This window comes from Vidua macroura, chromosome 19 (assembly GCF_024509145.1).
Source record: "Vidua macroura isolate BioBank_ID:100142 chromosome 19, ASM2450914v1, whole genome shotgun sequence".
NCBI classification, from domain to species: Eukaryota; Metazoa; Chordata; class Aves; order Passeriformes; family Viduidae; genus Vidua; species Vidua macroura.
The window spans coordinates 4,406,385-4,434,047 of NC_071589.1; the positions used below are offsets into that span (position 1 = coordinate 4,406,385).

The 27,663-nt window shown below is 54.2% G+C and overlaps 1 protein-coding gene across 4 annotated transcripts; it reads left to right on the forward strand.

The window, feature by feature from the left end:
* On the forward strand, positions 1–27,663 carry MXRA7 (matrix remodeling associated 7). 4 transcript variants are annotated; one of them, XM_053994825.1, is made up of 7 exons: positions 1–613; positions 7,444–7,539; positions 9,616–9,676; positions 13,649–13,748; positions 15,633–15,683; positions 15,825–15,905; positions 22,661–24,351. In XM_053994825.1, the coding sequence occupies exons 1-6, from the start codon at positions 104–106 to the stop codon at positions 15,856–15,858; spliced, it is 852 nt and encodes a 283-aa protein (XP_053850800.1). In that variant the 5' UTR covers positions 1–103; the 3' UTR covers positions 15,859–15,905; positions 22,661–24,351. The 4 variants fall into 4 exon arrangements, with proteins under 4 accessions (XP_053850800.1, XP_053850801.1, XP_053850799.1 ...); XM_053994826.1 differs by lacking the exon at positions 22,661–24,351 and having other exon boundaries at positions 15,646–15,683; XM_053994824.1 differs by lacking the exons at positions 15,633–15,683; positions 15,825–15,905; positions 22,661–24,351 and adding an exon at positions 27,349–27,663.

Genomic DNA, 27,663 nt, shown 5'->3' on the forward strand with positions numbered 1-27,663 from the left:
AAGCCGGCCGAGAGCCGGCCCAGCCCCGCCGCCGGCCGAGCGCTGCCCGCGCACCCCCCGCGGCCGCGCAGTCGGGTCGGGCGGGCTCCGGCGGCAGGGCAGGATGGACCTGGCCGTGGACCTGTACCTGGCCGTCCCGCTGCTCTTCACCGTGCTGGCCCTCGTCCTCGCCTCCGTCTTCCTGAGGCTGCGGGGAGGCGGCGGCGAGCGGGCGGCGGAGCGGCCCCGGGAGCCCGCGGCGGAGCCGGCTCGGGAGGGCGGCCCCGGGGGAGAAGAGGCGGCAGCGGCACCGGCCACGACCAAGGGGCCGGAGGACGAGGGGAGCCGGGTGCCGGTGGAAGAGGTCGGAGTGGGCAACGAGGGGAAGGAAGCGGTCGCAGAGCAGCGGGAGGCGGCGGCGGAGCCGGGCCCCGCGGCCGAGCCCAGCCCCGCGGCGGCCGAGAGCATCCCCAGACAGCCGCCCGCAGAGCCCCGGCAGCCGCCCGCGGAGCCCCGGCAGCCGCCTGCGGAGCCCCGGCAGCCGCCCGCAGAGCCCCGGCAGCCGTCCGAGGAGCCCCGGCAGCCGCCCGAGGAGCCCCGGCAGCCCGGGCACCGGGAGGATGCGGAGAGCAAGGTAAGGCCGGCTCCCCGAGGTCCCCACAGCCGGGGTCCCCCAATCCCCCCGTGGTGTCACTTCTGCATCCCTCCGTCTCCGCGGGTGGCGGGGAGGGTTTTAGGGTTTTCCCCTAAAATAAGAGAGGTCCCGGCAAACCCCGTGTTTTTGTCTTCGGGTGGAAACAAGCCCGTTGTCCCCGGAGGAGGCAGCAGTTTGGGGGGATGTTTCTGGCTCCTTCCCTCTCCCGTCCCCTAAGGAATGCTCTTAAAAATAATCAAGAAAGTGAAGATTTAAGGGAAGAGAAGCGTGTATCAGTGTGAGCCTCTCCTGTGTGCACATCTAACCCCTGGGAGTCTTTTCCTTTCCCCACGAGCTTATCCAGGTGCTGGGGTATGTGCTTGTGTTTATTCTTGCCGTCCACATCCCTTTTCTGTGGGTTACAGAAACTGTCCCCGTGCCAGCGCGGGTTCCTTGCGCTGTCCCTGCCTGCCCCAGGGAAGGGACCGCCCCACTCTTTCCCAGCCCCAGCTGGATGCTGGCCCCAAGCTCTGACCCCTGGCTGAACTGGAGGGGCTAGGGGCGGCAGTGATGCCTATAAACGCCCGGTAAATCCTCCTCCTCCACCGGATCTTGTTTAAAAATAAAAGAGCGACCCAGTGTCCATGGGAAGATCTTGTTCTGCTCTGCCCAGCCTGGATGGGACTCGGTGACAACCTGAGGCGCCTGAACTCCCTGCCTTGGTGGCTTTCTCCCATGTGGCCCGTTGTCCAAAGGCCGGGAAGGGAATACTGGGGTGGCTCGGGAATGCGGGAGCGTTGCCGTGTGCCGGCAGCGTGTTTGGGCCGGGGCACAGGGCTGGGGCCCAGTCGCCTCCTGGCTATTATTAGCAGCATTTGTAATCCTCAGCAACTGTTTCCAGGCTGCCGGGCAGTGCGTAGTCAGCCCTCGCCTTGGAAAGCATCTCCACTGACTCACCGGATAGCCTTGGGCAGGTCCCGGGGGCTTGCACACCCTGCTCTGTGCTGTGATGCTCTGCAACACCCACGGGTGACCTGCTCTTGGGGCTGGGATGTGGCTCTGCCTCCCTGTGCTCCTCGCACCTCCCTTGGTGGTTTTTGAGCCTCGGAGCTCTGCCTCTCCCCTTGCCCATGGATACAGCTCTCGAGCAGTCCCATGCCTTGACACAGCATCCTGGAAACCACATCTATTTCTCTGTTGTGTGATTTATCAGTGCCTGTGAGTATCAGGATCTCTGGAGAGCTCCTGGGCCACCATTAGCCAGCTGGGTCCTGGCTGGGCCAGCTCAGCACCAAAGTTGGCCACTTGGCTGGAGCTGCCCTCTGGTCAGGTGCAGCACCCACTGGGACAGATGGATCCAGGGCTGCCAGAGCCTGCAGCTCCTCTGCTGCTAGCTCATGTCTTGGGAATGTTTTCCTCCCCTCTGGCTGCTCTTCAGCCCTGATTTTTTTGAACAGGCACTGCTGCAATGCTTATTGTCTTCAGAGAAGGGCTCAGCTCCTTTATCCCCACTCAGCACAGGTGCAGTAACAGGGTTTTGTGTGCCTGGAATGAGTTCTTAGTTCAAGAAATGGGGAGTTCTGTGTCCTCCAGAAGCCTGGCTGTGCCCTGTGGGCTCCTCACTGCCCTCAGCCACTCTTACAGCAAAGGAGCAGCAAAGGGCTCCGGCCAGCTTTTCCTCCTGGGAAATTGCTCCCTCACTCTGTGAGCAAGGCAGAACAAGTCACCCTGGGCCTGAGCAGCATCCCCTTGGGAAGGTCAGGACCAGGCACGTGTGACCTGGGTGGTGGTGGGGAGCAGTGGGAGGGGGAGCGACGTTTCTCGCTGCTGAGTGAGTGTTTGGGAGCCGTGGCCCGCGCATGGTCCCGCAGCTGCCAGTGCTGCCTGGCCGGGCTGGCCGGCCCCGGGGCCGGGTGGCACAGCTGGCCGAGGGACTATGAGGGACTACGTGCACTTCCAGCAGGCACCACACACGTGTGGCAGTGCCCAGTCGGCTGATCCAAGGGTTGGTGCTGTGGGCAGAGCGGGAGAGACCATCCACAACTCTGCAGAATCTCCCTGGATTCTGGTTTTGCTCCCAATGAACATCCTCTAAGTTGCTTCATCCTTCCCCTCCTCCAGCACCACTCAGACCCAAGCCCAGAAGATGTTACAGGCAGGGATGGGACGGGCCCTGGGCAGAGCAGGGAGTGCTTTGCAGGCGGCTGCTGATGGAATCGTTCCCTTTCCAGCCTGTCTTGGCTCGGCCGAGGGCTGCGGTCCCCTGATGTGACTCAGCAGACGAGGCTGGCAGACCCTGTCCGGTTGCTGGCTCCTGCAGGCTCAGGGCTTCTCAGTACATCAGCAGGCTCAGGGCTGTGCTCGCCACTCAGAGAGCTTTCTTTCCTTATTTATTTTCTTTTCTTATTTATTTTCTTTCCTTATTTTCTTCCCCCCTGTTTGCTTAGCACGCAGTGTGCCAGGCTGGCTCGCATTGCCCGCAGCCATTAACCACTCGACCAAAATGCTGATGGATGAACCCGCCCAGGGACAGCAGCCTCGGTGTGTTAATGACGGGCTGGAGCCGTGCATCCCGCTGCCTCCTCCTTCCCTGCTCCCTGCCTGTGCAAACTGGGATCTGCTGGGGCAGCTGCGAGTCTCAGCCTCCCTCTTGCTTCCATCTCCTGCCAGGCTGATAAAATCGCTAAAATTGAAGGCTCCCTGCCCCTCTCTGCAGTGACCAGTTCATTGCAGCATCATGCTCAGGGCTACAAAATGAACCAGTGGCAGAGCAGGGAAAGGAGCCCAGGAGTCCTTGTTTCCCTTAACTGCTGGTAGTGTTTCCCCTTGTCTCTGCTGGCTCCCATCACTGAAAAAAAAAACTTAATTAGTCTGTCGTTGTCTGTTCTCATCCCCATCCCCAGCTCGTTAATGGATGAGGCAGTGCTGTCAAAGCAATCCCGTAATGAAAAGCTGCTGGGTGGGAACTGGGTGGGAACAGCAGCGACGCTGGGGCTGTGGAGCGTGGTTCTTGTGAGAAACGGTCAGAAACTTCAACTCTAATGAGCCATTCTGTCCTGGAAGTGACAGGTGGCAGGGACCGGGCAGGGTTTTCAGTGTTGGACCACAGTCACCTCTGGGATGCCATCCTGGCCAAAATGTTCTGGAGATGGGGAGGGTGAGTGGGCAGTGCCGGGGCACGGCAGCCTGGCTGGTTTGCCAAGGGTTAATTGCAGCTGAGGGCTTCAAACAGAGCAGGGGCAAGTGGGTGACAGTGGAGAGAGGGGACACACAAACCCTGCCTGAGCAGGGCAGCCGGGGGCTGTCACCTGGACAGCAGAGGCACAAAGGCTTCATCTGTCTCTTCTGCCAAGCTCCTGGTGCATTTTCCCATTCCTCCCACCCCAGGCTGTGCCTCCCTGGGGGCTCCCAGTGCCTCTGGACACACCGGGCAGCACAAACCACCCAGCTCCCACCGGGAGCCCTCTTTACATTTAAAAAGTCATCATTTCCCCCTCTAATGCCTCCTGCCTGCCCTCCCTGTGCTGCAGGGGAGAGGGTGTCTAATTAAGTCTGGCTGTAATTGGCAGCTGTTCAGGCTGTGTCTGCACTGCCAGCAGGCTGGGACAGGAGCTCCAGTGTTCCCCAGGGCACTGGAGAGGGATGTGGTGATGTGCTACCCCCCATCACAGCCCTGGCAGCAGCACTGCCAGGGAATGCAGGGCTCCCCACCCAGATCCCTGACTGCTCAGCTGTGCCCAGCTCTCACCCAGAGCAGCCTGTGCCAGGGACAAATGCATCATCTCTTGCAGTGGCTGGAAACTGGGAAGTGAGACAGGACGTGTGTCACCCCCCAGGAGCCTGTGACCATGTCGTGCCCGCCCTGAATCCCCCCACGGGGCTGAGCTGGGACGTGGTGAGGGGCAGGGTGGCACTGGGGTCTGCGCTGTGTTCCCTACACGGGACGAGGAGGTTGGGCTGCTGCCCTGGGAGCTGTGGGCTGGGTAAGGCCCTGGAGCTGTGCCAGAGCCAGGGCACTGCTGGAGCACAGCCCACGAGGACTCTTTGCCTCCTGAAGTGCCCACCTGTGTGAAGGGCTGCCAGGTGAGGGCCTGCCAAGGATGCCATGCAGCTCACCTGGGCAGCAAGGGACGTCCTGGTGTGTGGTGTTTGCTGTAGCAAAAAGGGAATGACCTGGCTGGATGTGATGGTGCCTGCAGAGATGGGTGCTGCTGAGCTGGGCTCCTCACCCTGCTGTGGGACACAGAGTTCTCCTCAGCAGCCCTGGCCCTGCCTGATCCTCACTAAGGGCTGGATGGTCCCAGAGCTTCAGAAATGCTCTGCCCCCTCCGTGGCTTGTCCTTGCCCATAGCAGTGACAGGAGAAGTGGCAGGAGCAGATGCTCCCATGCTTTGGTGGACTCAGACCTGCAAAATGCCATCTCCACATGAGGGACATCCTCTCCAGGCACCCCAGAGCTGGCAGGACCATCACCAGGGCTGGAAAACTGCTCTTGACCTGCAGCTGCTCCTCTGGCCAGCGGGAGGATGGAGAGCCCCAGTGGTGGGTGAAGGGGAGCTGCTGACACAGCAGCCGCTTTGCTCTGCTAAACTCTGCCCAACATTGTTATTATTATTTAGTCTTTTTTTAAAGGTTTCTTCCTTCCCCTTTTCTCCTGGTTTTTCTCTTTCTGGCTGGCTCTCTCCTGTCTGCTTTCTTTCCCTCTTGCAATGTCTTGCATCAGGCTTGGAGCAGAAAGTGCAGCCATAAATGGCAACACACAGGGCCCAGGAGTTTAATCCAAGATAATTTTCTCCTCTGGCTTTGCAGCCTGGGATCTTCCCTTTTCCTGAAGCTGGAGGCTGAAGCAGGGGCACTTATTTGTCCCCAGCCTGCCCATAACAGCCAGGGCTGTCCCTGGAGAAAGGGTGAGGGACACACCACCCCCAAAGTCCCCTCTTGTCCTTTTTGAGAAAGAAGCCCGTTGCTCAGAAGGGTTTGCAGCAGTGATGGAGGAAGTGGGGAGGAAATGGCCAGAAATGAGCTGAAAACCAGATGATGCTGCAGTGGGAAGCCTGGCTTCCATCTCCTGTAGGCTGGGAGAGGGTTCAGTGCTGACAGAGCCTTGAGGGGGCATTTTGGGGTCACGATGCCACGCTCCTCTACCTGAGCCATCCTCCCCTGGGAGACTCAGGGTTGTCCATGGTCAGTGCTGGCTGTGTCCAGAATGTCCCTGAAGCCTTGTCCTCGCTCTGCTTTGCTCCAGACTCTGCTGCCAGAGTCAGCTTCACGCGCGGGTGTCTCGCTCGTGGCCATGGAGCTAAAGGGCAGCAGCACGTTTGCGATCATCCAGCAAATGCTTGGCTCTGCAGCCGGGAGCCGCCGGGACAGATGGATCGCTGCCTTGTTCTTTAAGGTGGATGACTTGCTGGGTTTTAACGCTGGGCTTTCCGGAGCCCCGGGCGAGCTGTGCCCAGGTACGATTCAGAGGTCGCGGGGCACGGGATGTGCTGCGGCTGGGCTGGCCCCGTGCTGCCCGCAGGCAGGAGAGGGCAGGGAGCGTTCCCAGCCCTGCGTGGCCCCGGGGCCAGGCAGCTGCCGCCCAACGCGTCCCCTGGCTCGGCAATGAGATCTTTGTTTGCCGCAGCAGCTGCTCGGGGCGGCCCGTGTCAAGTCTCCTCCAGATGCTCCCGGATAATGACGTGCACGGCTCCCTGCAGTGCTGCTTCTCGCCTTTTTTTTTTTTTTTTTTTTTTTTTTTTCCTGCGGGGAGGTTTTCGTGGCCGGCATGCGCTGGAGAGATGCTGATTTGTGGGCTCTTGGACAGAGCACTCAGGTCCTTTCTTCTCCAGTTGTTCCTTAGTGACTCCCAGCTACTTAAAACTCTCCCTGCATTCTCCCTGGGCTGTGCTTCCTACAGAAGAGCAGCACCTGAGGTGCCCTGATGTCCTCTGTGGTGTCCCAAGTCTCCCAGTGTTGTCCCAACGCCTTCCCCCATCCCTGCAGGATGCCGGGACAGCAGCACCACTGGCCAGGGCAGGGCTCAGAGCTCTGAAACCCGGGGCTGCTCCAGGCACAGAGGGCTCTCCCCCGTCTCTGGCTCACAGGGGCTGTGGGCACAGCCAGGCTCGAGGTGGGGCTTTGTCCCTGCTGGCATTTCCAGCCAGCCCAGAGCTGCTCCTGGCCCTATGCTGGTATTCCACTGCAAGGCCAAGGGACACTGTCCCTGCTCCCTGCCCACGCATATCCTCCTCCACAGCCCTGCAGGCACAGCAGGGAAACCTTCATCTGTGGAGGTTTTGGCCAGGGAAAGCTGGCTGTGCACGGGGTCGAGGCCATCCACAGCTGCTGTGGGGCTGAGCGGGCCGGGAAGCCCCAGCCCCAGCACTGCAGGATGGGATGGGGAGGTTTCCAGGGGATGTTTGCCTGTGATGGAGAAGGCAGCTGGCAGAGCATTGACAAACCGAGCATGTCCTCTCCCTTCTGCTGCATCAGCATCCCGGGCAGCTGCCTGAGCCCCGCCAGGGCGCACGGGCAGCCCAGCCTGGCACTGGCAGAGCCAGCCCCCCTCGCTGACGGCTCCCTGCACTGGTCCCATCCCTCGGGCTGGGGCTGCCACGGGGAGCAGCTGGTGAGCTCCAAACCCTGCCTGCAGGGCGGGCACTGGAGGTCTCTGGGGCTCCTCACTCCAGCAGCCATTCGTGGCTCGGCACACGGCACAGGCATGGGGCAAGGTGGGCTGTTGGCCACCTTCGGGATTTGTCCACGTGTGCTGAAGCTGCCAGGGCTGGTTTGTTGAGCACAGGGAGGGCTCAGGGGTGTTTGTGCTCAAAGCTTTTGCCCTTTTCCAGATCCCACCATTGGGTGCCTCGCCTGGACCCAGCCTCGGGCACAGAGGACAAGCAGAGGACACAAGTGGCCACGAAGCACTTTCCAGCCATGCAGAGGTGTGTGGGAGGGAGAGCCAGCCTGGGCAGGGTGGCACGGCGCACAGTGTGCCAGCGTCCCTGCACGGGTGGGGCATTGTCCCAGGGTGGCAGTGCCCGTGGGCAGGGGGGCAGAGCTTGCCTGCTGTTCTCCCCTGGCGAGGTTGGGTGGCCTCTTAATGCCTCAGCCCATTTAAGGCAGAAAGGAATGGTGTTCCAGGGCCAGGTTTGTGGTGCCCCGAGGATGGGGGTCAGTGAGGTGGGGCCCTCTGAGGCAGCTGGACCACGATGGCTGTGGGAGGGAGGGAGCAGCCCCAGGAGGGCAGAGGGATGGGGATGTGGAGTCTGGGGCCACAGCGTGGGGGGAAGGGAGGTGCTGGCATCTGCCTCCAAGCCATCCAAGCAGAAATGTGTGTGTAGGGAGCTCCTGGCTGCCACGAACCCAGATGGCCCCGGCACGCTGTGGCCTGCCAGCCTGGCATCCCTGCCTGTCCCCTCTCTACTCCTGTCAAGTGTCTCTTCCTCTGTGTTGGTGCAGATCTATTTTCCTTCCTTGGAGGTTTGCCACCCAAATTTCCTGCTTGCTCTCATTGTTTAATGCTGAGCTCCTAATGCCCAGGCAAGGAAGAGGCTGAAATCTCCCTCCTTGTGTCTGCTCCTGAGAGCTGGGTCTCCCAGGGGATGTCCCAGCTCACAGGGAGAGATGGATGTGATGGGCAACTGCTGCCCTGGACTTGTGGCCCAGTCACCAGAGCTGTGTCCCCTCCCTGTGCCCTCCCTGAGGCCACTCCTTTGGGTACCTCCCCAGCCATCCTCAGGGGAAGCCCGGGTGTCCAGCGGGAAGTGCCCATGTTTGGAAGTGTGGCCCAAAATAGCCGTGGCTGCAGCGGGCAGGGGTCCCAGTGGCATCTCCTTCTGGGGAACAGAGTGGCCAGAGGAAGCCAAGTGGCTGTGAATAATGCACATTCCTCCCCCATGACAAACGAACCCAGTTCTGGGCCAGGGCTGTGCTCCAGCAGCTCCTGCAAAGCTCTGCACTGCACAGCTGGCACTCGACTGTGCGTGGTCCTTCTTGGGTCAGTGTCACTCTCCTTGGGTCTCCTTCACCCCAGCTTTTGTGTCCCTTGATAATGAGGGTCCTGGCAGCCTCCCCCCATGCTGCTTCCCTCTCCGCAGGTGCTTTCCCCTTTTGCCAGCCCATGGGGTGCACGGGGCCAGGAGGCTGCAGGAGACACCCCGGGGTGCTGCTGACCCCATGGCTCGGCTCACAGGGGTTTGCAACTGGAGCACAGGGCTGTGCAGGAGGAAATCTCTATTGCAGGGGCTCTGCCATGTGTCCTTGTCGTATCTCCAGAGCTGGGGTGCTCCCCTGTCTCCCTGCTTGGAGTTTCTGCACAGGACAAGGAATCTTGGCTTTATGAAGTTTGTTGTATCTTGTAGAAGGGAACCCCAAGACTTCCAAAATTGCTTTACCTTTAAAAAAAACCCAAAATGTGCTGTTGCTGCTCTCACCTGTGCTCCAGACACCAGCTGTGATGGCTCCTGGAGGGGTCCCAGCACAACCCCCCAGTGCTGCCTTCGACCCCTGGGCCTGACTGGTGAATGTCCCTGTGCTTCAGAGCAGCTCCTCGGCCCGTGGCTGCAAGGTGGCTTTGGCTGGGGATCCGCCTTTTCCTACTGCCAGGACAGCCTGCCAAGCCTGGCCTGGGGGCACACAGAAGTCCCCGTGGCTCTTGGCTCAGTCCCCTGCCTGTCCCTGGGCAGGAGGGGTGGCAGGGTGCAGCTGGGAGGAAGGTGCTCAAGCACAAGGCTCTTCTTAAAAACCTTAATATCTGTTTGATTATGGGGAGGTACTTGCATTTCACAGCCTTTGGGTGGGCCAGATCACTGCAACTGACTAGTGAGAGGAAAGCAGACTAATAAACCTCACTCATTAGCGAGCATCCTTTTGTCCTGTTCCTTGGAGGAAGCAGGGAAGGGGTGTGCATCCCTGTCACTGGAGCTCCAGGCTCTGCATCCCAGCCCTGCCACAACCAAACGTGGGTTATTCAGCACAGCACCTTCTCCTCATGGCTGTTCTGTTTTTCACTCCTCCAGGAGGAAGAGGTGGACTCAGAAAACGAGAAGCTGGTGGTGAGAGAGCCGGAGGATGAGGATGGTGAGTGCCAAGCAAGCCAGAACTCTGCAGGGAGATTATGGATGGGTCTGGAGCCCTGAGTGCTTGGGGATGGTCTCCTTCCTCCAGGAAATTCCTACCCCTTCCCCCGATGCCCTTGGGCTGTTTGCCATGGGGTAGCTTTGTGATGCAGCTGCTCCAAAAGCTCCTTGCTGCATCCAGGACAATCTCTAGGGGCTTTAGTCAGGGCCATGTTTAACTGATTAGCCAATTAGTTGATTGGAAAATGATTAATTGACTAACTGGTGTGACAACTGCTGCAGTCCTAAGAAAATGAAACAGATGGTGCCTGAATGTGTGTCTGACAGGGACTCTGCTCTCCTGAGCAGCCCTGGAGGTGCTGGGATGTCCCCAGGAGTCCTGGCTTGGGGTGGCTGGGGACAGCTGGGGCAGCAGGAGGCCTTGGGGTGTTCCCCCTTCCCTGCCCCACTTTCTGCCTGGCTCTTTGAAGGTGCTGTGTGGCAATCCCCCAGCTCAGGAGGATTATGCCTAATGCCACAGAGAATCGAATTTTAATCCTGGTGCCATTTCTGCAAGGCAGGGGAAGCTCCTTTGGAGACAGGGTTCCCAAAATACACTCATTCCACCCTGCTGGGCTTCCTCGCAGCACTGGTGGCTGGGGATGTCACCGTGGGGGGCTGTGGGAGGTCTGCTTTGAGGGTTGATGGGTGTATCCTGCCAAATGGATGCTCAGCAACGCTGCTCTGCCAGGGTCTGCTTCTGTGGGTCCAGCTGTTTCAGGGCTGCCCTGGCACCGCGGGGCATCGTTAGGAATGGGATGGGGGAAGGTGATGTCCCCTGGCTGTGGGACCTGGCTAGCACTGTGTCCTCCCTAAGCACCTCCTGCAGGCAGCCCCTGGCTCCTCTCCTGAATTATTCCCACTGTTTCTGAAGCATTTTTTAAGGGGGCTGGGCAAAGCGATGGCCCGGGCTGATGAGGAGACAGCTGGGAACACCAGCAGTGCCCTGAGACCAGCCCTGCTCCCTCCTTCGCTGTCTCCTGTGTGTCCTGGCCCCACTCAACCTGCGAGCAAAGATTCCCCTGGGGCATGTGGGGATTGTGCAGGCATCTGTCACCAGCCTGGGATGCTGCCCTGTGACCAAAACCACCAGAGCAGCCTTCCCTCCACTTTGGGCAGGGAGCTGGCAGGGATAACGTGTGCATCATGCCAGAGCAAGCATATTCAGGAGAGAGGTGCTCTCCTAGGGCTGCTCTCACCCTGCCAGCTCAGGGTCACAGCACTGGCAAGGCAAGGGCAGAGAGATGAAAGACAAATGTTTTCTTTAATATGAACTCATGGAGGCTCTCAGTAAGTAGGTCACCTCCTATTCCTGTAGTGTTTTCCCTGTCTACATGAAAACCCAGCCTGCCCTTTTCTGTTTCCTGAAGTTTGTTTTTCGATCTGCAGAGAAAGTTCCTGAGCTCAAAAACCAGCCAGAGGTTTGCAAAGCCACACACTGTCTCCTTTTTTTAATCACACCATGTGGGCAGGGAGATGGGGACTTGCCTCCCTTCTCCCTTATTATTTGCTGGGGAAGTGGCAACTAAACTGCTCTTTTTGGGCCAGTCTAAATCCTAAATCTCACTTGATTTGGCAGAAAAAACACGTGAGGGAAACAATCTTAATTGTCCTTGAAATCAGTCAAGCTTTACAAAGGTAATGAACAGCTCCTGCTCTGCACCAGCATAAGGAACAGGATGTTACACCCTCTTTTTTTTTTTTTTTTCCTTTCTCCTAATATCTCCCAAAGCAGCAGCCAGCTGAATTTTCTTTCCATGCACTTTTATGGTCACCCAAAGTGCTGATAAGCTACAGCATTACTGCTTGTTTCCAGCTAGCCAGGTTTGTTTGTTTGTTTGCCCATGGGGAGGGTTTCCCACCGGGGGAAGTGGAATATGGCCAAGCTGAATGTTTGGGGCTGCACACCAGAGCCTTGGGCTGCTTGTGTGCAGATATTTTTGACAAAGCTGGATAAAGGGTCTGCATCCCCTGGGAGCCCCAATGGCATTTGGGGATTAGAGAAACACTCCAAATCAGTAATTGAGCAGTAATCCACCAGGACTTCCCAGGGAAGCTCCCCAAGATCAGGAACCTGGAGATGTAAAGAAGTGAGGAAATGTGGGCATTAGCAGGGGGCAGGTCTCTGGGAAATTCCCATCCCACTCCTGTTACTCCAGGCATGGTGTCCTGGTTTAGGGCAAATTTGGGAGAGAATATTTGAAGGGGTTCTTCTAGAAAATAGATTTAAGTGGCTTAGGTTTTTTGTTTTGGTTTTTTTTTTTGGCTCTTTTTAACAACAACTCACCAAATTTTATTAGTAAATTACAGTTTTGGCATGGAAATTGGTAAAAGTTATTGTGGTTAACTCCAGTGAAGCCCTGCACTCCTTGTTTCTGAGATCTCTGATTTCCCCACCTACAATACCAGGCTCTGACTTACCTTTTACAAGGAGGTCCCCAAGGTCTGGCAGCAGCTGAATGTGGGCACGAGCTTGGGGTTGGAGAAATCCCAAAATCAAGGTATTGGACACAAGGAGAAAAATCCTTAAGGGCAGTATTGACTGGAAAATAGAGGGAAGCTGGTGCTGAATCCTGCGTGTGAGGAAGGCAGGGGAGGGGCTGTGAGGGGTTTTTCATTTGGGCAGCTGGAGGAGAAGAGACAATCATGAATATGGCCACAATTGCAGTGGAGAGTATGGGAAGGGGCTTCCTGTGCTGCTGGGAGCAGAGGATCCATGTGTTATGTACAAGTTGAGGTTTTCTCTCCTGCCAGGGAGTTTCACCCCTTTAGGGGTCCTGTTGATGTCATCCTGTATACTGGTTTGGAGATAATGTGCAATCTTTCAGGGCCATGCATCCTTTTGTGCACCCCTGGGAAGCATCCCCAGGGCTCTGAGGGTCGGGGAAGCAGCAGATGTTTCTGGGAATGTGGAAACTGCAGTGCTGGGTGGCTGGACATGAAGCAGCCAAGTCCTGCGGTCCTTGGGAGATAAAGGCTCTCAGATAAGCAGCCCACGGATAACACATATCCACTGCAGCAGCTCCTCCTGGGCCCCCTCTTGGATTGACCTCCCCTCCTGTTGTTTTCTCCTATCTGGAGGAAGATAAAGCACGGGAGAGGTTTTTAAAAGCAAATAATGCTCGAACAAAATCCGATTGGAAAAGGATCGGCTTTGGCTCAGAGTCTGAGCTTTGGTGCTCTAATTAGCACGGGGCTGAGGCTGGAGAGCTGGGTGGGAGAGCACCCAGGAGAAGGAGATCTTGGCTTCCTCCTCAGGGCTGACGACAGAGGGACTTGGACCTGGCTGTGTTGGTGCTCCTGGGGCTGCCTTGGCTCGGTGCTGTTTGCAGCCCTGGGATTTGCCATGTGGCAACTTCTTTTCACAAGCTTTGTCAAGGGCTGCAGGAGAGCTGGGACAGCTCTGCTTGTGGCACCATCCATGAGTCCCCAGCTGGGGAAAGGGCCCCTGGATGAGGAGAGGGAGGGAGGAGGAATGCAAGTCTGGAGAGGAGAAGCGGAAAATGCTGCGGGTTAATCAGGGCAGGATTAGCATGTCTTGATAAGCCAAGATGGGCCTGCAAGGCTTTGAATCCAGGGAGAACAATGGCATATGGTTCCTGGGCTGTAGGATTTCCTTGGATCTGCTTCCAGCAGGCTGCTCACTCACAGCAGTCCTCGCTGTTTGCAGTGCTGGCTGTGGCCGAGCTCCTGCCATCCTCTGGCCAGCAGCACCTCGGCTCTGCTCTGGGATCCACACTGCCTCCCTGACAGTGCCCACCTTTCTGCAGATTGGAGCTGACTCAGGAAGTGTGCTGGGGTGGCCAGAGCATTTGGGGTGCAGGAGCAGAGGTCAGAGAGCACCCAAAGGAACAACCCCACTGCTGTGGGTTGTGACTCTCGGGAGGTCTCTGGTTCACCGATTTCTTGCTCTTTTTTTGTCTCCCCTCTCCAGCTGCAGATGAGAAGTTTTCTTTTAAATACAGTCCTGGAAAGCTAAGGGGAAACCAGTACAAGTCAATGATGTCCAAAGAAGAACTAGAGGAAGAACAAAGGTAAGTTGAGCTTCTTTTTTCTTCTTGCCCAAGCCCACCTGGCTGATGTGCCCTTGGAGCAAGCTGGGTGTGCTCAGACCTCTCTCTCCCCACACTGCCCTCAGTGTCTCACTGCTCTGGAGTTCCAGACCTCTCCCACCCAGGAAGATATGAGAACAAACAAAGTCACACTGATTGAGGAGATGGAGGCACTGTGGCCCTAAATACCTTTGGAACTCCTCTGGACGTTAGACCAAATTTTCCAGCTAATGCAGCTGGTTTATTTGCCCTGATCCCATTAGTTCTGTGCTGATAGGTTTCTCCTGAGGACCTGATCTTTGGTTACTTCCCCTCCCTTGGCCCTGTGGATGGCATGGGCATAACTCAGAGACACTGGGGCAAAGTGAGGGAGCACAAGGTTCTAGAGCTCACTGAGGTGGGGCTGACACTACAAGTGTCCATCCCCAGGGCTGTCTCCTCAGCTGGATGTGGTGGGGATTTACAAAGTAGTGGGCCTGGTAGGGATGGAGAATTGTCCATCTTGCACTTTTTGCTGAAGTATCCCCCTGAGCCCTGCATGAAGAAAGGTGAAACCTGTCCTGTCACTTCTGGCTCGAGATTCCCCAGCCTATAGAAGGAATAACCCCACAGCTGAGGGCTCTGTGGCAGGCTGCTCCCTTACAGGTATCTGCAGCTCATACCCCCTCCCTGAGGGTGAGCTCCAAGGAACTGATTTCCCCATGGTGGCTCAACAAGCCTGGGAGATGGTGTTCTCTCCACTGCTGTCCCAAGGGCTGTGGGACCCACAGCCAGAGGTTTGCAGAGAGTGATTTAGGGGCGTTTGTCACCCCTTGCCTGTCAAATTGTGGTCTAAGTACCACCACAGCTGGCCTGGTGTAAAGAACCAAGCAGAAACTTGAGCACAGCAAGGAAGGCAGGGATAGGGGGGATCACAGCTCACCCCCAGCTCAGGCAAATCCTGCTGGCAAACCTTGCCTCGAGGATCTTGGGCAGCATCTTTGTGATGCCACCAGCTGGGTTGGCTGAGGTTTATCTGTGTGAGGGGCACTGTGGTAGGCAGAGTAAATCCAGAGACCTGCCCTGCTCTGGGGTTAGCAACAGAAATGAGCTCTGGTTTCCTCTGGCATGGATTCTGCATTGGTGGCATCAGGAAAAAATGATTGCTTTCTGCTTTTCCATGTGTCTGTTGTGCCTGAAGCCCCCACCCTGTAAACTGCTGAGCAGGGCTGTGAGTGTCACTGTATTTTTCACCTGGGGAGGGTGGTGGGGGGATGAGCCAAGTGAATGTCAGGGACACCCATGGGGCTAGATGGGATTTGCTTCTCAGGATCCTGCTAAACACCAGTGCAAAAATCTACCTGCAGCTGGCAAATTCAAACCCTTTGCACCAGTAGCTCCATCCAAACCAACTGAGCAATCGCTGCTCAGGTTTTCAGGGCCAGGAGTCCTGCAGGGCCTTGGGCTGGTTCCTGTGTGGCAAAAAAATGCCCTTGTTGTCACCTGGGGACACTGAGGGGACATTGCCTAAGGACAGCAGTGGGATGGGGGTTTTGTACTCAGGACTGTAGAACAGGCTCCAGGGGGTGATGGACCTGTCTGGGCACATGGCACCGCTCAGGCACCGCTGCTCTTGTCTGTGTGGAGCAGTCCCCGGGCAGGACAGTGCACCTAGAACTGATGGGCTCCGTGTCCCTTGGAGGCTCTGAGCAGCCTTCCCCACTGAGGGCCACTGCCAGACGTGTTTTTCCTACTGCTCCTTTATTTTCTTCTCTTCCGTATTTGTGTTGTTCATTTCTTTAAGGCAGCTTGGTGAATTTTTTTTTTGTCTTGCTTTGTTGCTGGCTTACTTTTCCCCCCCTCAAATCTTCACTGCGGCATCAGCAGCTTTTCATTGCAGGCCTCGCAGGTGGTGCAAGGGGGCAGGGCTGCTGCCAGGTAAGCTGGGCGAGCTGAGCACAGCGGCTCAGCCTTGTCCTGCATCCTTCTCCTTGCCCTTCCACCCCTCTCCCCCTCTCCATGAGCCCTGACCGTGCTGCTGACCTGCTGTGACCCGGGTTTGCCACCTTTATGTTGCAGGATTGAGCTGACCTCTGATCTCACATCTCTGTAGCAAGTACCTTAGGTCCTCGGCCACAAACATTCTTGCAAATCTTTTTGGTAAGGACACGCTGCTGCTTAGAGGTAGTGGTAGCACTGATAACACCCGCTCGTGTCTTGGGTTATTTTGCTTTTGGGTTGTTTTCCAGGGGAGGGGTTGTTTTGAGCCGCAGTTGGTTGCCTGTCCCACCTCCCTCCACACCTCCCTCCCCTTCCCTCCTCATAACGATTAATGAGTCCACTCCCCTCTGCCTCCATCTCACTTTCCATGAGCACTCCAGGGCGAATGGGGGCTCTCACATTTGGATGCTCACCTCTTCTGAAGCTGGACATCCCACAGCCACTTCTTTGTACCGATTTGGGCTGCTGCAGACTGGGTGTTTAGTCCTAAGGTTTGTTATTAAAACTGAGACAGGTTTAGTGTTCACTTTTAGCCCTGTCACTCCTCCAGCTTTCCTGTGGACCAACAGGTTCCCATGTGAAGCAGCAGATGTAAGAAACATCTCAAAAATGCAAGTGGGTCCTCAGAGGCTGCTTGTTGTGTAGTTCACAAGCTTGAATTTTGGGACTCCTTAATCTTGGAGATGCCATTGAAAATATTCCTTGCCTGTTCCAGGAGGAGCTGTAGGACTTCAGACAGGAGAGTACAGGCATGCAATAGATTTGGTTATTTAAGAAAAAAAAACACCTCTGTTTTAACCTGCATCCCCGCAGAAGCTGTGGTTGTCCTGCCTACAATTCACTTAAGTCTTGTGGCTTTCAACTGGTGCTAAATCTGGACTAAAAGGGGAAGGAATGTGACCTTCACTGAGTGATGCAGCTTCCTGCTTTTGGTGACTTCAGCCTTAAAAATTAGAGTGCTCACTGGGGGAGGAGGACAGTAAATCCTTTTGGCAAATACTTCTGCTGGGGTGGTGGCTGTGCTTGATCACACCTGGTGGGTCACCAGTCCTCCTGGAACAGAAGCACGTAGCCTTTGCCCCCCTGGGGGAGAAAAACAGTCTGGGCAGGAAGGGGAAGAGTGCAGGGGAAGGATGCAGCCTTTGCTCCAGCCAGCACAGCTTATTCCCAAATCCTTGCCTTCTGCACCTGAGGCTTTTGGCCATCTGTTGCCAGCTGTAGCTGCCACGGTGCAAAGCTGGAGCTCAGGAAATGTGAGTCCTGGTGGTGCTGCTGCCCCTGCTCAGACAGGGCTGAGGTGTGTGAGTGTGAGACACAACCAGGCTGCCTGAGAGGTGTTGCTGTGCTGGCTGGGCAGCTCCTGTGGAGGAGGGAGGAAGAGCTCCCCAGTGTGTGTGCAGGGCCCGGCTGTCATGGATGGTTTGGAGTGGTCTTTGCCAGATGTTCTTCAAACCTCCCTTAAGCTTGAAAGAGGTTAGTGGGGATTTTTGCTGTTAGAAATGAGTATGGTCTGGACTCTGCTAAGTGTTGACAGCTGCAGCAAGGCTCCACTCCTTATAAAAGAGAAAACAATGGGAGAAATGGCCCCCTTGGGTCTCTGCTTTCAGTTCTCTCTTTCCATGAGGCAAAGCAGGTCCCAGCCAAGCCTTGGTTGGCCTCAGTGCTGTCAAGGGGTTGAGCTGTCTGTGCTCTCTCCTTGTCATTCTTGGCTAGGAGTGTTGGTGGGAGAAAAGAGAGCAGATCCCATCTGACAGGCTCTAGAAAGGTCTTTCCTCTCTGTCCTCTCTCTGGGATTGAGGAGGAGGTGGGGGTGAAGAGCCAGAAGCTGCCCCATGGCAGACCCATTGAACAGGGTCTGATGAATGGCACCAAACTGCTCTTTGCAGGGCACTCCTGGATGGAGCAGGAGATCCCCCAGACCACTGCCAGCCTCTGGAAGAGTGCAGGGAAGATGGGGATAGCTGCCCAATTTCCCTGGGTAATGGACTCAGTTCCCACATCCAGGTGACCCATTCAAGGAGCAAACTCTCCTCCTGCCTCTCAATCCTCTCCTCTCACTTCCTGGCCAGCCACAGATGGGCCGAGGTGACACTGAATACAGACTGGGTTTAAGCCTAGGGCTCAACTGCAAATTGGAATTCATGCAAGGGGAATTGGATGCTGTAAATAACAAGCTCAGCCCTTTTCTTAGTGGTAATTAAGCAATGGAAACCTGCCTGCTCCCCAGCTGGAGCTTGGGAGGCTCCCCAGCCTCTTGGTTATGGGACACTGAAAAAAAACTGGGCTTGGACCCAGCAAGGCAGGGTAGACCCTGGTTCTAGGGAATGTCAGAGAGGAGAGACCTTTCCCTGCTCTACAAGGCATCCTGAATGAAAGTGGGATGCAGCTGTGGCTTGAGGGACAACTGTGCTGAAGTTTGAACTTTGAATGAAACAATGTTGGTGATGACAACCCTGGAGCACACAAGGGCAGGAAGCAGCTGCAGAGGTTTAATGACTGTGTTGACAGACCTTGACCTATTTCAAACATCTCCACTAGTAGCCCTCCAAAAATAGGTGGGTGGACAGGGCCAGGGGAGGTTGCATTTTGGGAGAGCTGTCCATTGGCATCTGTCCCTGTCCACCCCCTGCATTGCCATCACATAACCCTGGCCTGCCTGCTCGCTCCCCTCTCCGTACAGCTTGGGAACTGGGCCTCTTTCTCCTCCCTCTCTTTTGCTAACCTTCCCCCCACCCAGTGCTTTGCTGTCCTGTCCTGTCCTGTCCTGTCCTGTCCAGCATGGTGCTTCTTTTGGATGAGGGAAGCTGGTAAGTTGGGGCTTTTTTGGGGGGTGAGGGTTATTATTTGTTTGCTTCTCATCTTCTGCAGCACGATAGTCGTCCTGGGCTGAGGGAGGAGGAGGAGCAGCAAGGGGTGCAGGGCCCAGGGCCATGGCACTCTGCAGGGCAGGGTGGCCACTGCTTTACTGCAGCCACCAGCCACGGGGATGGCACCAGCCATGGGCAAGGTTGCTTTCAGCTGCCAAACACCTAGGGCATGAGTTGTGTTTGCTTCCCACCTGCCTCTTGGAGTAAAGGGCACTGTATGTTTGGGGATCCCTGCTGAGCTCCTCCTCATGCTCACTCTGTAGGTGCCCAAGTTCACTTGGATGAGGAGGAAGTCTGCTGGTGGCCTGGTGCTGTTCCCTGCCTCCACAACCCTGGGGAAAATGTCCTCTGATCTATGAGATGTCAGTGGACTGGAGCCCTGGCCCTATTTATAGTCATGACTGAGTCATGAATCCCCAAAAGCTTTAAAAACAGAGTAACTCAGGATGCCTCCCTCAGAAAGCCAGGGAAGGGGAGGCCAGGAAGCCCCTTCCCATCTCCTCCTCTCCCATCCCAGAGAGGAAACCCTTGCAAACTCCCCCGTAGCCTTTGCAGGGTGTGAGTCTCTGACCCTGCCTTGGCATGAGATTTTAGTTCTGACAGCAATTCTGCTTAAGCTCCTGGGGTTTTTTTGGCTCAAGTCCTGAATTGTCCTGGCTTGTGGCTGCTTCTCCGTGTCTCCCTCACCCAGCGCTCATGACTTGTCTTCATCTGCTTCTGCTTAACCTTGTGCAACATGGGCAGCTGGCTGTTCTCTGCCTGCTAACTCCCTGCGAGCTCTGCTCTGCCTGTCCTGGTCTCCCCTGCAGCTGGGACAGACCCAGGGATGCAGGGAATTGGGGCAGCTTGCCAGGCTGGGAGCAAACTGGTGTTCAGTGAGCTGGAGAACAAACATGGAGTGATGGAGGAAAGCACAGCCCAGCCTGTCCATGGCTTTTCCCACTGCTGTGGTGCTGGCTGGGGTGGTCAGGAGTGTTGCAAGGGAATGGGCACACGAGTGATGGATGAGCTGGTCAGGAGCCCAAGCCACCTCCCTGGCTGTGCTCTGGCCTTTTCAGCTGTTGCTGCTCTGGCTGAGCAATGTGGGAAGCTTCTGCCTCAAAACAGTTGTGGGCAAGGTCTGCTGGGGGTGATACAGCCCCCAGTGCCACTGGCTCCTCACCAGCCCCTGTCCTAAGCCAATGAGACTTGTGCTCCCTGGTCACACTGGTTCTGGCAGGCTCGAGGCACAGCAGGTATTTCCCAAAGCCCAGAGCACCTTTCAGCTTCTCTGTCCCAGTGGAGGAATTTCAGATTTGTGTTGATGAAGCTCCTTTTGGTACCTCTCACTCAATCCCTTCTCTCTTTTCTAAGCACTGTCTCCCTGTTCTGCATTTAAGTCCTCTCTCTGTTTTGCTGAATGGCTGAAGCAACTGGCTCACACTTTTGGGGCCACTAGGAAAGCTTAGATTTAGTGTGTCATTCCATATTCTTCCTGCAATACCTCAAGACTGGGTTATAGTCACCACCAGAAATGAGATGGTGGCTGCCCCCATGGTAAAAAATAGGGGACAGTGGTGATGGGACCATGCCCAGCAGTGAGATGGGAGGGAACTTCTTGGAGAGATCTCAACCACCCATTGCCAGGCCTGCCCAGCACTAAGGGCTTTTATTCCCTGCTCTTCATCCTCAAGGGTTAATCCTAGGTTGGAGTGAGAAGACTCTGGAGCCTGGTTGCCGTTCACCTTCCTTGACAGGATTTCAGAGCAAAGGACTGATGGTCCTGACAAGGTCCTGAGCCAGGGAAAGGAGCTGGGAATGCTCCGTGCTTCTGAAAATAATCTTTTTGAATGAAACTATTCCATAAAAGGGCACAAGCAATTACCAGACATGGTTACAGTAGGGCTCTCCTTAGAGTGAGTCAGGACTCCTTTGGAAAGCTGAAGTTTATGAATGGGCTACAGATTTCCTGACCTGCTGTGGATTTTTGCACACATGAGAGATAGATGCACATGGGAATGCCACCAGTAACCCCTGTTTTGCAGAGCTGAGTTGCTGTCTTCTCTCAAAAGCAAGAAGCCTTGTGTCAGTGCTGTGGGTGAGCAGGAATGCTCCTGAGGTCTATGACATGCAGTTTCCATGCTTCTTTGAGACCTTCAGTCCCTGAGCTGCCCTCATATTCCAGGACCTGCTTTTGTCTGCCCTCATATTTCAGACCCTGCTTTTTGTCTGGGCTCCTCCAGCTTTTCCTTGCACAGAGTCATGTCCAGCTGACAAACCACGTGATTCAGTGACTTGGCCATTGGCTTGGGCAAGAACACAGATACCTGGATAATCTTTATCTGAAGAAAGGATACAGCTTCTGGCAAAAGATGACCCTAACCTGGTTTGATTGATGAGCTGCTGGGGGCAAGCATGCTGATCCAAGGAGAATGGAAAGGAGGGAAGAGCCAAGGATGAGCAGTGGCTCAAATCTCTGGGCCTCCATCCCAAGCTAATTAACATTTTTAGGTTCCGTGGCTGAAATGCCAGAGCTTCTCAGCCTGGGAGGTTATATGGCCCCAATGTCCCAGAGAAGGACCGCCTCATGCTCTTTAGTCCAGTTCCCCTCACAGCTTTCTCCAGGACCAGGAAGGAGTATCCCTGTTGTGCAGATGGAAATTCCTGGCTCTGATGTACATCCTCCATTAGGGTCATACTGGTTTTGAGATCTTCTCACCCCAGCTGTCACCCTGGCCCTGTGGAGATGAGTATCCCTGTGAGGGACTCATCCACCCTCTCTGATGTCCCCCATCCCTCCCTGCTCCACCTGTGGCACTCTGGAGGGGACCTCCCCTCCTGGGCCCCCATGGCAACGAGCTTATGCCCTGACATGTGAAATCTGATTATGCTTGCGTGACTTGAGCGGGATGATCCGCTCCTCAGCGCCGCGAATCCCGCAGAGTGATTATCCACTCCGGAAAACTTCCTTCCTTTGTCCTAACGGGACGGCCACTGAGCCTCGGCAACGTCGCTCCAGTAACCCCGGTGCCACGTGATGATCTCCCATCCGGGATCCGGCTCACCGGCCGCGCTCAGAAGGCTGCTGGAGAAGGCAGGATTTTGCAGAGGAGCAAGAGATGCTGTTCCTCACCCTCATGCCGTGGCTGGCTGGAGTAGGGGGCTTCCAAACGTGGCTCAGGTGTTATGGACCACGAACCCTGTTGGATCCAGGAGGAATGAGGCTGGGGTGTGTCTGAATGCGTTTGTAGGGTAGGTGAGGTGTGTTGTAGCTTCCCTCTACCCCAGTGCAGGTCTCTGTGTCCATGGGCAGCTGTCCAGCCTTGTGCCAGCTGTTTCCTGATGTGGATGGTTCACTCAGCATGAGAGATGCTGGGGCAGTAAGGGCAGAGTGTCTGGAAGATTCCAGCTGAGAACAAAGGACCACATTTTTTAGACCCTGGCTCTGCTACGTGGAGGGAGTGCCTGGATGTCCCCATACATGAAACACATCTCACCCTCCTTCCCTGGGACACTGAGAGGGCTTCCCATCAAAAGGAAATGACCTGCAGGGAGTCTGGGGATTTTACCTCCTTCCCTTGAACAGACTCATCTGTAGAAAGATTGAGAAAGGTGGAGCAGTTCAGGCACACTGCCCTGTGAAATCAGCACTTGTTCCTGGCTCATCTGGCTACAGGTGGGAAGAGGAATCTGGGCTGGTCAAGGGCACCAGCAGCCCCAGGAGGCTCTGCACAAGACAATGAGGCAGTAACCCCTGGCGTTCATTAGTTTGGCTTCTCCAGTTCTTATTAGTAACTCAGAAGGGTTGTAACTTAGCTTGGTGCCAGACAAGAGGATTTGCACTTCCGATTGGGTTTGGACTATCCTGCTGCAGTTGATGAAGCAAAGTCCTTCTTAGAGGCATGAGGTTTGCAAACAGCAGCTTGTCCTGCCCTGAGGGGGAAGCTGCCTTGCCTTCCCCCCAACACATACACCGAGGGCTCTCCCTGCTCGTTTATGTGAATAGTAATGAACCAACCTGAGCAGTGAAATGACTGAAATGATTTCTCTCCCTGTTTCTCTTTGCAGACCTGAAGACTATATGAAGTTGTCCCTAGCCTCCTCCTAAAGGCATCCCTTGGCATCATTAAAGGCTTGAGAGAAATACCAAAACCAACCAAACACACCCATAAGAGAAATCCATAAACCCTCAAAACTTGGGATCCCATCTTGGTCTGAAGTTGAGTTCTTCAAAAACTCCTGTCAAGTTTGAGGATATCCTATTGTGTGGCTCCACGGACTGGGGCTGGGCCCAAGCAGTGACCTGAGTTATGTTTGGGGGATTGGGAAGAGCCTTCCTCCCTCTCCCCTAAACAAAACCCAAAGTGAACACTAAATATGCAACAAGTCAATTAGTTGTGTTTGCTGCATATATTAGGCCATGAAATCCATGTTGTTCCTTTCCTGGGGTGGGCAAACCATAGCTCTGCTCTCAGACCAGCTGGGACCTTGTACCAGAATCTCAAGTTGTTTTGTCCTGGGGTCAAACTCCTCTGTATTGCTGGGGGCTGGTAACTGCCTGTGATTGCCAGTGTTGTACAAAGCTGCTTTACTCTGAGGGGTGGAGGGACAAAGTGGGGTCCATGTGAGGCATGGCAGATGATGGCTGAGCTGACCCAAATCTTGCTTCTGTAGTTATTTTAGCAGAGAGCTGATTCTGTAGGTACACAGGATACTCAAGAAGTGATGAAGTTTGATAGTTTAGCTGTTCTGCTTGCGGTGGAGAGACCACACTTTGGCTGCTGTTATTTTCTGCATCCTCACTTTTCTCTACTCCACTTCCCAAGAGGAGAGACCCAAGGAGGCAGCTATGGCATCAGGGGTTCCCTCTGGCTCAAGATGAGATAGTGGAGGTCCCAGGAGAGGCACACTCCCCATTCCTCTGCCTGCTTGCTGTTCCAGTGCCCTCCTCTCTTGCTGGTCCATCGAGCCAGAGCTCAGCGTTGCCCCTCAGCTCTGTCACACAGAGCAGATGAATTTGGCTGGGCATATACTCTGTTTTAAATCAAAGCCAGCTGGTTTTTCAGAGAGAGAAGAGAGTCCAAGTCCTTTAGTGATGTTGTAGAAACACCAGGCTGGGTGGGGATGTGTCCTCCAAAGCTTCTCTGTCACTGCCTCTTGGCTAACACTGCAAACATATCAGGAACCCAACAGGCTGCTTTTTTTCCCCCTTTGAATTCCTGTGCAGACAATACTTGAAACCTTGTACACAGTTGTCCTTTCCAGCGCCTGGGGTTGGCAAACTCTTCCTAAATGGGCTTGTTTAAAGAGCAGCAGGAGGCTTCAGCTTTAGAAGAGGCTGGGCTGCCCCCTCCCAGCCGACAACTGCAAGCGTGTTCAGTGGTTTGCATATGAATTTAGGCACATCTGGACCCTCTGCTTCAACATCCTGCTGGTACAGCCGCTGTCTCTCCTCGGTACTGGCTGGCTGACTGTGTCCCAAGCACCCAACTATGCAAAGAATGCCTTATATCCGTTGTGTTTAAGTTACATGGCAATATGTACATCCAGCAAAGTTGGTAGTTAAGTCCAGATTTTTGCTAGTGGCAGCAAGTCAAACTCTTTCTTCAACTCAAATGTCTGTCTGGGTATTTTTTACTTTTGTTTGGTTTTGTTTGTTTTGTATCTGACGGTGGCTCTTATACAAAGGACTGTAATTCTAGTGGCTTGAATCTGTAAAAATTGCCTTTGTTTGGTCCAATAAACCTTTGAATAGTTTATTTGGTTTGTGCTTGTCCTCCCTACCTCCAGCAGCTTGTAACTTCTTCCTCAAAAAATTTGTGTTGAAAATCTGGATTTTAGGTTAGAAGTATACTCTGCCCCACTATTACTTTTATCCCATAAATGACTACATTTCCATAAATGATGAGAGGGAAAATCAGGGATACTCCCCTTTTTCTGCTGAAGCAATGCAGTATTGCATTCGTGGTCTTGTTTGGCTGCAGAGCAATTAACAACATTCCAAATGCAGAGCTCTGCCCAGGATTTCAGCTGCTGTGGACACGGGTGCTTAGCAGTTTCTAAACCCCAGATCTCTAACATACCTATGGCTCACTGCCCCAAACCTCCAGCTAACTGTAAAACCTCCAGCTAGACTGAAATGACTAAAAAGAGCCTAAGGGAGCTAAGTATGCAAATGTAATTGCCTATGAAGAAGAATTAGGCTGCTTCAAAAATACTTAATTAATCTATTTTGTTAACAACAAGTAAAATCCCGTTTGACCTCCTGAATCCAAATAGTTTTAAGGAGAGCATTTATGAGAAGAGAGAATGATTTTATTTGTGAATGGGGTATGTTTGATCTGAACTCATCAAAAAAAATACTCAAAAACCAAACCAAGCTGGATCACAACAAGGTTGTTTTGCAAGGTCGCCTCTGATAGGAAGAAGCTCCTCTTCAAAGACAGTTTCATGTTTGTGGCGACTTACTCTTCCTTCCCAGGCTCTTTTCTCTCTTTATCTTTGTTTTGCTTTCCCTTTGTAGTAGATTGTATAGTGCAGAGCAGTAACAGCCGTAACAGCTCTTTCTTCTGTTCTCCAAATGCACAGTCATGATACTTAAAGTTGAGAGGAGAGCCAAAATGCATTGATGTTGTGCTTCAAAAAAAGAGAGGGAATATTGTCTGTGATCCTGATTTTGGAGACACAGAAATGGGCCTTTGGAGAGGTTTCAGCAGTGCTGATGTCTGTGAAATACCGAGTGAGGGATGCAGACCTGTGTGAGCGCTCCCAGCTGGGATGCACTGCAGACACAGGAGGCCAAGCTGTGTATTGAATTTCTCCACACCAGACTGGCAACGTGCCCTCTGGTGCCCAGCGGTGATCTAAAATAAAATATTGATCACTCATGACCCTGCTTCCCTTCCTCTCATCTGGAAAGGGCAGCTGGATGCTCTTCCTGTGAGCACAAAACATTACAGAAGAGGCAAACAAATCCAGGCTTCCATAAACAAAAGATCCCACATCATTATCAGGATTTGTTTGGCTGCAGGACCGTTGCATTTTAATTGCAATAGAAAAGAACTGGCAAACGAGCTTGCTTTAGTCAGGATCTGCTTTTTTCCTGCCCTGTTTGCTTCAGTGGGGCTGAGAGGACAGGCTGCTGTTCCTGCTTCTGCTGGGGCTTAGCCCAGGAGAGGGGAAAATGCAGAGCAGGAGCTCAGGAGCACGGGTAGAAGGTTCCTCTGCTCATTCCTGACTGTCTTCCTCTGATCTTGTTCATGGAGTGGTGCCTGCTGGTGCGTTGATGCTGTCCTTTCTTTCAAGCAAAGACTGTGCCCTGGTTTTGCCTGTCAGTAGTTATTATTGCCCCTCCTGCTAGTGGAACAGCTGATAGCTTGTCCACACAGGCCTTGCAGGAAGACTACCCCGGGTTATCCAGTGGCGTGCATTTAAATGGATTAATTAAATGGTTTAAAGTCCTGTGTGGGAAGCTGGTTGTGGCAGGAAAGAGGACTCTTGACAGGGTGACCACGTGGGAGTAAAAGCCAGATTCTGTGTTTTTAGCCCATGGGAGGTGCTGAGCAAGCGAGAGGAGCTGGGACTGTGGCAGGTCTGTGCTCTGAGCTGTCACTGAGTTCTGGCCTCACGCTCATGCAGGGACAAAACGAGCCTTGAAGTAACAGGAACTATATCTGCCCTGTCACAGCCATAAAGCACCATATCCCCATTAGTTCTTCCTATCTCCCACAGGAGAGTTAGGAATGAGATGTGCTAGGCAATAGAGCAGCCTGATCCCCATCAGGTAGGAGTCTGGCAGAGGGAACATTCCATCCCTCAGCCAGCCCTGCCCAGAGCCACGTGCACATTCATCTTGCCCCAAAAGGGACTTTTGTGCAGTTACATCAGTTCATGAGCTACCTGCCAACAAATGGCACTCCTGTGCTTCCCACCCCCCAGTGATGAGCAGTATAAATCCTCCTACAAATAAATCCTGTCACAGATACCAATCTTCATGGGATGTACAATGGTTAACTGGTTCAGAGTAGGGAAAAATCAAGATATCTTCTGTTACACGGAGAAGGGGGTTAATTATCTACTATGGGACTGCCTGGGGATTAAAAATCTGAGCTAGGTGATCCACTGGTCAGCCTCTGCCTACACAAGAACCACCTCACTGCTGGACTGGCTACCTGGCTCCATCTCACCATTGGACATTGGCAAATAAACTTGAATCCAAGCAAATTCCTACCCGTGATCTTATCTTCTAGTGGCTGATTAAAATCATGTCCACACTGGGAGGTAATCTGCTCTCTAGTTTTAAGTTAGGATATGCATCTAAAATTTGATAGCTATTCCTGAATTATTCTGTATCTACGTCCTCTCATTACAGAAGGAAAGGACACTGGCTGTTGAATCTTAATCCAGGTTTGTTATGGAGTCTGCTAAATTGGCACATGTTGGTCTTATAAAATTCCACGTCATGTTATCTTGAAAGTTTGAGCATAGATAAGCCCTAAGGAACTCCAAAGTCAGTGTTAAAACAGGCTGGTTTATCTCCACGTTTAGGGAGCTGCAGAGAGACGTGCAGGGTGATGGGATAGATGGGAAGGGGGAGGAAGGAGAACCAGAGGCTATCTCTGCCTTATCTCACACGGACAGATTTCCTGCAGCCAGTGAGGTTTGCACAGTGACCTGCCTTTGGCTCCGTTTTCATTTAACAGTGATGTTCTTGCTCCTGGACTGGCTATTCCTACTTCTCCTTTTCTTCTCGACAGGGTTCAGAGAGAGCAGCTGGCTGCCATCTTCAGACTGATGAAGGAAAAAAGTGACACGTTTGGAGAGATGTCTGAAGGGGACATGAAGGAGCAGCTCAGACTGTACGATATATAACCCTGCAGCCAGGGGAGGTTGTGCCCAAAAGCCATCTTGGCCCTTGCTCTGCAGGACACTGGAGGCTGTAGTGCTTTAAAAGTGTCTCAGTAGTTATTTCGCAGTTCCAGATTGTTTTGCAAACACATATAGGCCTGTGATATGTATTTCAAAGGACTTGTAATTCCTCAGCCTTTTAATAATTTTTCTTTGTAGAACTA

Excerpts from the sequence above, each read along its gene's own strand:
- MXRA7 (XM_053994824.1), top strand. The coding sequence starts at position 104 with ATGGACCTGGCCGTGGACCTGTACCTGGCCGTCCCGCTGCTCTTCACC. Across the intron at positions 7,540-9,615 it reads CACTTTCCAGCCATGCAGAG|GAGGAAGAGGTGGACTCAGA; the intron begins GTGTGTGGGAGG and ends TCACTCCTCCAG. Across the intron at positions 9,677-13,648 it reads AGAGCCGGAGGATGAGGATG|CTGCAGATGAGAAGTTTTCT; the intron begins GTGAGTGCCAAG and ends TCCCCTCTCCAG.